Source organism: Spinacia oleracea, chromosome 2, assembly GCF_020520425.1.
Source record: "Spinacia oleracea cultivar Varoflay chromosome 2, BTI_SOV_V1, whole genome shotgun sequence".
Lineage (NCBI taxonomy): Eukaryota > Viridiplantae > Streptophyta > Magnoliopsida > Caryophyllales > Amaranthaceae > Spinacia > Spinacia oleracea.
The window spans coordinates 102,313,645-102,325,011 of NC_079488.1; the positions used below are offsets into that span (position 1 = coordinate 102,313,645).

At 34.1% G+C, this 11,367-nt stretch overlaps 1 protein-coding gene and 1 long non-coding RNA gene across 2 annotated transcripts; both read right to left on the bottom strand.

Moving 5' to 3' along the window:
- Window positions 1-33: 33 nt before the first annotated feature.
- LOC130467682 (nuclear pore complex protein NUP107-like) lies at window positions 34-5,378 on the bottom strand. Its single transcript, XM_056836270.1, has 6 exons — window positions 5,375-5,378; window positions 4,964-5,274; window positions 4,856-4,885; window positions 4,018-4,159; window positions 2,342-2,502; window positions 34-226 (listed from the first exon to the last, which is right to left on the bottom strand). The coding sequence occupies exons 1-6, from the start codon at window positions 5,376-5,378 to the stop codon at window positions 122-124; spliced, it is 753 nt and encodes a 250-aa protein (XP_056692248.1). The 3' UTR covers window positions 34-121.
- Window positions 5,379-6,031: 653 nt separating this feature from the next.
- On the bottom strand, window positions 6,032-8,465 carry LOC110776700 (uncharacterized). Its single transcript, XR_002530236.2, has 4 exons — window positions 8,187-8,465; window positions 7,997-8,091; window positions 7,289-7,353; window positions 6,032-6,291 (listed from the first exon to the last, which is right to left on the bottom strand). It is a non-coding gene; the product is annotated as an uncharacterized lncRNA (long non-coding RNA).
- Between the last annotated feature and the right edge of the window lie 2,902 nt (window positions 8,466-11,367).

Genomic DNA, 11,367 nt, shown 5'->3' on the forward strand with positions numbered 1-11,367 from the left:
AAAAATGATATAAATTTCAAATTTCCAATAATATTTCCGAATTAATTCAAATGTAATTAATTAAATCGATAAATACAAAATAATGTAAGAGTCACGAATAACTACAAGCCTGCTCTAATTATTACACTGAGGGTAATTCACAATCGTTGAAGTAAGTAGCCCACTTGTCTCGAACTTCATCCAACTCCTCTTTGGTGAAGGGCCCCTCCCTTGGAGTTGTGAAAACCTTTAAAAGAACAACGTACATGCAAACCAATAAATTAAATTAAGTTTCATATGCGAAAACAGAAATTATATTGGTCGCGAAAACAACTTTCTGAGTGTACTAAGATTCATTTCAAGTTCTTTATGCACATCTAAGGCTCACTTAGCTCGATATAGATCATATTTGGCCAAAAATGGCATTTTCGATCTCAAATATCAAAAAATGAACCTAAGTACACTTTTTAAATCTTTTCCATAATTTATATGATTAGTTATATGTTAATAAGACTCATTTCAAGTTCGTTATGCACGCTTATAGGTCATTTGGGTCGATATAGGTCATTTATGGCCAAAAATGGCATTTTCGATCCCAACTACCAACAAACGAACTATTTCCATATTATAATCCTTTTTCATGATTCATATGATTAGTTATATGTTTATGAAACTCATTTCAAGTTCGTTATGCAAGCCTAAGGGTCATTTGGGTCGATATAGGCCATTTATGGCAAAAAATGTCATTTTCGAAACCAACTACCAACAAACAAACCTATTTCCACATTCTAACCCTTTTTCATGATTCATATGATTAGTTATATGATTATAAGACTCATTTCATGTTCTTTATGCACGCCTATGGGTCATTTGGGTCAATATAGGTCATTTATGGCCAAAAATGGCATTTTCGATCCCAACTACCAACAAACGAACCTATTTCCATATTCTAAACGTTTTTCATGATTCATATGATTAGTTATATGCTTATAAGACTCATTTTAAGTTCGTTATGCACGCATATGGGTCTTTTGGGTCGTTATAGGTCATTTATGGCCAAAAATGAAATTTTCGATCCCAACTACCAACAAACGAACCTCTTTCCACATTCTAACCATTTTTCATGATTCATATGATTAGTTATATGTTTATAAGACTCATTTCAAGTTCATTATGCACGCCTATGGGTCATTTGGGTCGATATAGGTCATTTATGGCCAAAAATGTCATTTTCGAAACCAACTACCAACAAACGAACCTATTTCCATATTCTAAACGTTTTTCATGATTCATATGATTAGTTATATGTTTATAAGACTCATTTTAAGTTCGTTATGCACGCCTATGGGTCATTTGGGTCGATATAGGTCATTTATGGCCCAAAAATGGCATTTTCGAACCCAACTACCAACAAACTAACTTATTTCCATATTCTAAACGTTTTTCATGATTTTATGATTAGTCATATGATTATAAGACTCATTTCAAGTTCGTTACACACGCCTAAGGGTCATTTGGGTCGATATAGGTCATTTATGGCCAAAAATGGCATTTTCGATCCCAACTACCAACAAACGAACTTATATCCACATTCTAAACCTTTTTCATGATTTATATGATTAGTTATATGATTATAAGACTCATTTCAAGTTCATTATGCACGCCTAAGGGTCATTTGGGTCGATATAAGTCATTTATGGCCAAAAACGGCATTTTCGATCCCAACTACCAACAAACGAACTTATATCCACATTCTAAACCTTTTTCATGATTTATATGATTAGTTATATGATTATAAGACTCATTTCAAGTTCGTTATGCACGCCTAAGGGTCATTTGGGTCGATATAGGTCATTTATGGTCAAAAATGGCATTTTCAATCCCAACTACCAACAAACGAACCTATTTTCATATTTGTAACTGGCAAATGACAGTTACTAATACTGTGCTATTCGTAACTGGCATTTACGTTTGCCCGTTACTATATGTCAAATTTTACATAAAAAAATGAGCTATTTATAACTGGTGTTGGACTTGGCCAGTTACTATTATTTTCTTATTTGTAATTGGCTTCTATAATTGCCAGTTACTACAAGCGTAGGCCAGTTATTAATATAATTTATACTAGTAACTTTATCAATTTCATGCCAGTTATTAATTACTGTTTTTTTTAAAATTATAATAAAAACAGTACTGCAGCAGCGCAGCAGCAGCAGCAGCACTGGAGCAGCGCAGCAGCAGCAGCAGCACTGGAGCAGCGCAGCAGCAGCAGCAGCAGCACTGGAGCAGCGACAGCAGCAGCAGCAGCTGTGCAGCGACAGCAGCAGCAGCGTAAAATCCATTGTTTACAGAACACACTTACCTGGATGCAGCGTAAAATCAGTTCTGGAAGACAACACCTGCGACAGAGACCACGCACAATGTACGCAGCTTGATCTTTCACGGAGCCTTCAGCATTAGAATACCAAGCATCCAGTCGTGAAATCTCCATTGTGACACCAGCTTGAAATCGAGAAAGTTCACCTGCATTATATAATCTCCAATTTGTCAATAACCGTTAACCAGTATATTTTTTTATCCCTTCATTCAGATAGTAAAGCAGGGGACTAAAAAATAATACAACTAATTCTGATTGGTTGATTAACGATCTTTCTTATAGTATAATTGGATTAAAGAATGCTATTGGTGTAAGAAGCAACAGGTACAACTGATTAGAATTGGTAAAACTTGAATCAATTAAATCGAATCTCTATAAGAGACAAGTGATCAACATTCCCAGTCGCGAAAGGTCACTCAGAATTGTTAGATTTCGAAACTAGAAGAAACCACTCTGAAAAAGATGCAAGTGTTTCCATTCAATCAAATGCACCAAACAATCACTAAAAAAGGCATTACACACAACATCTTCTCTCTTTATACCCACACAAACCAACTCAGCAAGCATGTAAATGTCGCTACACTTACAGACTTACCACAATAGCCTAATTCCAATAATGCAACACAGTAGTACAATACAAGACATACTTTAGGAACATGATAAATTTCTCACTCACAGAGGTGTACTCGATTAGTTACTAGCATCACATTATTACCAAGGGTAGATTAATGTCTGTGTACTCAGTTTTGTTGAAACTTCCATCTTGCAACCATACTGATACAGTACCACTACACAGCAAGGGATAAATTGAGGTAACTTAAATTTAATATTTTCATGTCCATTCAATTTGAAACGATTAATAGTAGCAAAATCTCACAGTATCATCAAAGTTATTTCGCTTCAGAACTATGCTGCACAACTCACCCTGTTCTTGTCTTTTTACTGATGGCCACTCAAAAAATTCTTCAGACGTGAGATCAAGAGAAAGAAACTATCATTCTGTCAAGCAGTGCATAATTGTAGAAAATTCTCCTCAACTTTCAAGCTTTCAGAAGTGATAGTGTTTACCTAAGGGTATTGCCGTAATAGTATATGTAAAACATATTGTCCATAAATACAATGCCAGGCACCCTAATCCGAATCAATATTCACAAAAGAAGACACATGCTTCTGAGTTTCTATCACCCACTCAATGCAGTACCAGATAATAAATGCAGGATGTCTTACATATTTCCAACAAAATATGAAATCAAGACAGCCTAAAATCATTATTATTCTCAAATAACTACTAATAACAGACACTAATTCATGCTGCTTAAGCCTCCCTAATACCATGGCATGAAAAACAATAAAAGATGTAAACAAAATTAATTAATTTCACCTCCCACATCTAGAACACTACCATTCCCATGAAGACATGCCACTTGGCTTCACAGCATAAGAAAGCAAGCTTAAAGAATTGGGCAAAAAGTGCACCGACAGTCTGATATGCGTGAGTTAGAAATAAAATAGAGTATAAAAAATCTACAGTTATGTTAAAACCACATACCAAACTCTTTAGACTCATTGAACAATATAATGCATAACCATAAGTTTAAGCCAAAGCACAACTGCCAAAGTGAGAGTACTATATCGTACTGATGCTATTGAAAATTTTCTACCTTTAAAGCCCGCTGACATTACACTGGCAAGGATACCACCATCATTCAGTTCATGAGGCCCTAATCCATCGCCTTGAACTGCCAAGCAGCGAAGGATAACCTCAATACATAAATTATTCCTAGAAGAAACCTTCACGTCGACCTGGCAATATATAATTGGTCAGAATTCAATAAAATGCAAAAAATGATGATCTGTGAAACCAACCAAAGGATCAACCTTCGACCAGAAGCCAACCAACAGTTTAACATATTCAAACATGTCACTGGTCAAACCAAAGTCTAAAAGCTAATTATCACAATCCCTATTACGAAAAAGCTTACAACTACATAAATTCATGGACACAAGAGCATCATAAATTACATTTTTATAAGTCAGACACTAGAGAGAGATGAATAAAACAAAGTGCATACAGTCAGTAGCAGCAGAATTGTTGCTAGGAATTCAACATTAGGATATAGGTCCCTGAAAAATGCAGCATATCACAAGATGGAATTGCTTAAACAATCCCGAACCCCGTCAGAAAATACGAAAAAGAAACTCCATATTTTTGTAATGTCAACACGTAAACGATATTGTATACCCATATAAACCCAACTAATTCATCAAAATAAGCTCAATTTCCCCCCTTTCTACATAATACATCAATCAACAATATTGTATACCAATACATTAAATTCACCAATTGAACTAGCCGATTTATCTTTCTAAAAATCATCAAATAGCCGATAAATTTGATAGAGAAAAGGGATGAAATTGAATATCAGGGCAGTGATTGGCATCAAAAGCAGTAACAGTAAAAGACCCATCTGGGTCATCAATAATTAGGGATTGTTCCACCTCAATTCCCACAAAAAACGACTCATCTATCTGCAACAAAAAAATCAAATCAATCCCACGCACAAAATAAGAAAAAACAACTTTAAAATGAAAAAATGAGTAAAGAACCTGAGAAAAATAGCAAAGAATCAAGGATTTGGTGAGATGGGTAGAGTAAATTGGGAAAGAAGAGTGAGAGGTGATGCCAGAACAATGATCATTATTCCTCGCTGTTGTCGCCGGTAATTTTGGAAAAATAGCAGAGGAGGGTGCGAGTGTGTGAGTGTGTGTTCCTCGCCGGTGGTTTCGCCGGTGACCCGAGAAGGAGGAGAGACCTGTGAAAGTTTGCAGGGAGAGAGTTGGCTGATGGGCGAAATTTTTCTTAGTTCCATAGGTTAAAGGATGCGCGTGTATTGGAGGGAAAGAATTCAGATGTTTATCTTTTTATTTTAATGTTTTATTTCTTAAAGGTTGCACTTGTTTGATAAGAGCAACCTTTGATGAGCCACCTATAAGGATTTTTTCTCTAGTGATAGCCACTCATTTTCCCACTTGTTACCCCACCATCACATGTTCACCAAAGTTCCATAATTATCGTGCAAATAGTTTAATATTAATTTTCATCCACTCACATTGTTGGATAATTTATAGCCACTCATTTTCCCATTTGTTACCCCACCATCACATGTTCACCAAAGTTCCATAATTATCGTGCAAATAGTTTAATATTAATTTTCATCCACTCACATTGTTGGACAATTTATAGCCACTCATTTTCCCATTTGTTACCCCGCCATCACATGTTCACCAAAGTTCCATAATTATCGTGCAAATAGTAAACGAAAAGAACATTTAGGAACAGAGGTAGTAGCTTTTAGCAACTACTCCGTCCTTGCCTTCAATATTGTCCCACTAGAATTTTTTGTTCAAACTTTGAAAACTTTGACTATGAATTCTCATTAGCCTATAAAAATTAAAACATGTAGGATATTGTTCAATTCGTTTCAATTTATATTTTTGGAATATCAACTGTTTATATTTTTACGTGTGTAGAATTAGATATATTTAAATTTTAAGTCGTGTTTTAGAGACCGTGAAAAGTCAAATAGTGTAACACCCCGACAATTCCCGTTTTCTAAAATAACCCTTTTTATAAATATAACTATAGAGAATTATCAAAGTATTATCGCCCGTGTGAAAACGTAACGGCTTATTCAGAATTTTGCAGCAGAAAACATAAAACTAACTTTTAGGTTTATAAATAATCGATTACATATTAAGTTCAAAAACCAATTAACGAAAATAAGGAATTACGAATAGTACGACAAATTTCAAGTCCAAATTAACAAATTAAATCACTTAATTAAACAAATATAACTACAAGCTCTCTAATCCCGATCCCAATGATGCATCATCTTCAAACCTGTAGATGGGCAACGCTTATTGATCCTTAGAGACTGCTCACCAAAGATGGGTCATCACAGGATCAATAAGGCATAGCCATGATCAACACACACAAAAAAAGCACGTAATCAGCAAAGCTGAGTACTACATACTAAAACAATAATAATCCTAACATGATACTATTAAACGATCAATCCTAACATGACACTAATGAACATAAATAAGGGCAGACAAAGCATGATAATCTGACGACCATACTTAACTAGACTAGGCTAGACTGGACTAGACTTTTATAACAATAATATTATTTTAATTGAAATAGGCAATGGACCGAGTTTTCTAGCTAGAAGTCTTCACTAAGGAAGACGAGGTACGGGCGCGACTCCGTAACCTCAGTGACCTGCGATATCGAGGAACGTTTAACTAAAAATAGGACGCGGTGATCAATCCGGTCCGAATGAAAGGCCATGGGCTACCACCATGAACCCCAACTCCTGTTTGTCCGTCACTTTAGACGTGCACAGTCTAAAGCTATTGCTACTCAGTTTCACTTTACATGATTTACAAATTGACACCCTGTTATGACTCAACAATCACATAAGGCATACAACTCACATTTATTTACAACTGATTTTATCCTGGAATTAAGTAAGTGATCACAAAGGCATCAAACAAGACTCATTCCAATTAACTCCAATCTTTCCTTTAATACTGATCAACCCTGTATGTGGGTATAAGGTTTCAACTTACTAAATAAGGTCCTCCGCCCTCATAAAGTAGTGAAAAGCTAAAAGGGAACAACAATCAACTGATCTGAATTATATATAAGTAATCTATTGTTCCCAATCAAACATGTTTGCATCACATCCATACTAACATGTTAAAATCCTCAAAATGCAATATAGGTTTAATATGTCCATCCAACAGTATTAAACATGCAATTTCAACCTGACTAAGTTCATCAACAATATCAACATAACCAAGTTTATCAACAATTCAACATGGTTTCAACAATTAGCACACATTCCAAGCACACAGGTATGTACGTACCTTGTGTAAACAAACTGATACGCCACTTTAACACTTTCAAAAGTTGCCTAAAGAGAATTCTCCGCCTAAAACAACAACAAGTAATCCCAATCAATTTCTAATCATTGGCAACCATAATAAAGCATTCTAAATGCATCCTAAACATATTTAGAACTTTCCCCAATATCAAAACTTAAACATTTGATTTCCTAGCATCATGATTATTGAACTAGTGATTGAAATTCGTTGAAAACTCTTTGCAAACATCGTACTTTAAATTTTCAGCAATATAAACTCGTTTTGGTGAATCTATGTTCCTAGTATCTCCAAACAACAAATTCAATAATCCATACTCAAACTACAATGATTAATAATCATAAAAACTTTGAATTTCATACTTTAAACAATCAAAATTAATGTTTCAAAGTAATTTGATAATCTGAAAATTAGTAACTTAATTATATAATTCGTATAATCTTAAATTCATAATTTAAATCACAAAACCATAACTTTAATTCAAGAAAACATAACCCAAATTAATAAATCATAAATAAGCCCTAACTTATAGTTCAATCAACCAAAACTTGAAATTAATTCGTTTATAATCTCAACCAAATCTGAAAATCATGTTCAAACCATAAAAATTATAAATTTAATATCAAGAACATAATTTAAATTAACAACTATAATTAATTAAAATAATTAGTTACTTAGGGTTTAAGAAATAACCAAGAATTAAAGAGGAGAGAGGAGGCTGGCCGGCGGACAGGTGGTGGCTCGCGGCAAGGTTGACCGGCGGACGGTGGTGCTGGGTCGAGGTGTTGCTGCGCAAAAACGAGAGAGGCTAAGGAAAAGACGAAAACAGAGAGGGAGGAACGAAAGAGAAGATGTTCGAAGGAGAAGGAGGTCGAAACCTTACCAGTGGCGACGGCTGGTGGTGGTCCGACGGCGAGGGAAGCTGCAACAACGAACGTGGAGGCGGGAGGGAGAAACGGTGAGAAGAGAGGATGAGGGTTTGGTTGTACCGTACGTGAGGTTGAAGAAGGAGGTTTGCTTTTTTTTTTTTTTTTTTTTTTCTTTCTCCAAGGTTTCACGTGAATTAGGAAAAGGGGGAGGGTTTGAGTTTTGGGTTTTAATGTTGGGCTTTCCCAAGTGGGCTAGACTTAGGATTTAACTTTTATGATTCGAATCCAAAACCGAATAGGATCGTTTTCTAAATTCAATCAATTTTCGTAATTCAAATTCTTTTCAACTTAAAATTCTAAAAATCATTTTCTATTTCATAAATCGTTGAAAATATTAAAATGTAATAATACATGTACGTTAATTATATATTTATTTCCAAAATTCATAAATTCTTATTTAAATATATTAAATATACGTTAAAATATATAAATGAAATGTATAAAATTACGAATAGGATAATCTTTGTTCGGGCAATTACCAATTATCAAAAGCTACGTGCTAATTGATTTTTGCCAAACATAACCTATAAGAACATCGTACATTGTTATGATAGTATTTTAATACGAATTTGAAGTCTATTATGTTGAATCTTAAAGCCTACCTAAGAATCTAAGGAAGTCAGGAAGATAACATATTTGGGGAGCTAATTGAAGATGAGTAATGAGACAAAAATGGTAGTGTAATAGTGGGACATTATCTCGAACTCCATTTGAGAAGAAACCTTTGTTCGTTTGGAGTTTCCTATAATAATGGGGCCTCCCAGTCTCCCACTACTGCTTTAAATCTATATCTTGACGCTCAATGCAGTCCCAGATCTTATACGCTGGTGGTGGGCCTTTTCGATCTTTCGAGATTCGTATTTCCTCTGGACAGAATAATGATGGCTCCGTTTATTTTGACAGTAGAATATTTTCTTGACAAAAAAAATCATTTTTCTTAATTTGTTTTCTAATCTAAACGGTGGAAAAAAACTTAATGAAAACATTTTCTTATGAGAAAGAAGCACTCATTTTTCTCCTTACTTCCTTCGTTTCTTACCTTTTTTACCTTTTTTTTTTCACAGAAAGTTCATTCGAAAATGCAATTACAACCTAAGAAAGTAAAGCAAACTAAATACAATAAACCACACACTGAACTTTTTTTTCTCGATCTCCTTCCATCATTCTCTTTTTCCACTTTCATTTTCGTTTTTGCTATTACTTTTCTGGTAAAAAAACGATTTTCCAATTGTGGGTTTACTTAAAAATATTTTCATATATTGTAACAAACGTTGCTGAAGTACATCTTAAGCACGTATTGCAATCCTACTTTTTTGTTATTTTATAACGAAATACATCTTAAGCACGTTCTCATGTATAGGAACTTATAACAACTTACGTAGTACTATATCTTAGAAGTACTCCCTCCGTCCCTTAATACTCGCACCCGTTTGACTGGTGCGGAGTTTAAAACATTTGAATTGACTTATTAATTTAATACGTGTTAGTGGATAGTGGCGTATTTTTTTAATATAGTTAATGGGAAATGTGTAAGAGGTGGGGAGTGGTGAGTGGGGGGTGTGAATTTTTAAATGATTTTTTGTAGGGAATAGGGGTGTAGGTGGGGTTACTAAGTAAGCGTGAGAAATAATATAATATTGGTATAAATTTCCATTTATAGAAGCGGTGCAAGTATTGAGGGACGACCCGAAAAGAAAAGCGGTGCGAGTATTAAGGGACGGATGGAGTAGTATAGGAACGTATAACAAAAAAAAGTAGTACTCCGTATTGCAATACTCCTACTTAAGATGTATTGCAAACGTTGCATTCGTTGTATATAGGAACAGTACATATACTAAAGGACACCTAACAGTAAACATTTGGAAATTTTTCTCATGTAAATGACCCCCTCGATTGCTAATTACCTCTATACTTTGTAATTTCATTTTGTTTCTCAAAAGTGATTATAAACGACTTCTATAAAGTTACTTTTAAGATATAAGTTGTTTTCTTAACGTATGGCGAAAAGACGTCAAGTGTATCTCTTAAATAAATACCGTCGAAAAAAACAAGTGTATTCCTTAGATAAATACGGAGGGGGTAAATTGTTTTCTTGACGTGGTGAAACATAAGTTGTAAACTACTACTCCGTATTAGATAATGGAGCTGCCTAATCAGCCAACAGCAAGATTATAGTCTTAGCTGTTATATTTCACAAATCTAAAGTGAAAGGAATTGATTTGTTTTCTAGTACAACATCTCATCGATCAGTTGTTTTCTCTTTTAAAAAAGTATTCTATGTCTAATAATGCAACATCATCTAAGTTACGACTTACTTCATCAATTCGTTCCTATGTACTGTATCATGCGTGGCACCCTAAAATAGCAATTTCTTTCATCAAGATGCTATTTTGATGAAGTATTCATTTCGCCTCAAAGTAAACTCGTAATTCCGCTGTTTCATCATAAATGCATCATATTGACTTTCTATCTTATTTATATATTGATTTTGATCATCAGTATCTTTAATTAAATTATTGTTATAAAATTATATAACTTAGATATTTTGCAAAAGTATATTGAGATTTACAATACTAACAATTTAAAAAAAACAAAATTTATCTTTCATTATAAGAAATTGTACTATTAACGACGGGAAATCCCGTCGCTAAAGGCCAATAATTGTTGATTAACGACGGGATTTTCCGTCGTGAACCCGTCATAAAAGGGGGTCGTCGTTAATGAAAAATTCCGTCGTTAACCCGTCATAAAAAACATTTACGACGGTTGTTCCCGTCTTTGTTGGGTTGTTAGCCCTTTTGCAATGGGATTTTTACCCGTCGTTATTAGGTTGTCATAAAAGATACAAATTTTTGTAATGTTTACATGCAGCGATTAATAAGCAGAGGAAGTATACAACATTTGATTTTACCGTCTCCGAAATATATTAAATACTTGGTATAACTTTTAACATTAAAACAAATCTTACAGCTATTACATAACTTGATACTATGTAGTTATTGTTTCCCTTAATTAGCTTGTACTCCGTATGTTGTTAATTATAAAATCCAACCAAAAAGTTTAAATAGCTTGTACTCTGTATGTTGTTAATTATAAAATCTAACCAAAAAGTTTATAAGATTTAACTTTGAAAAG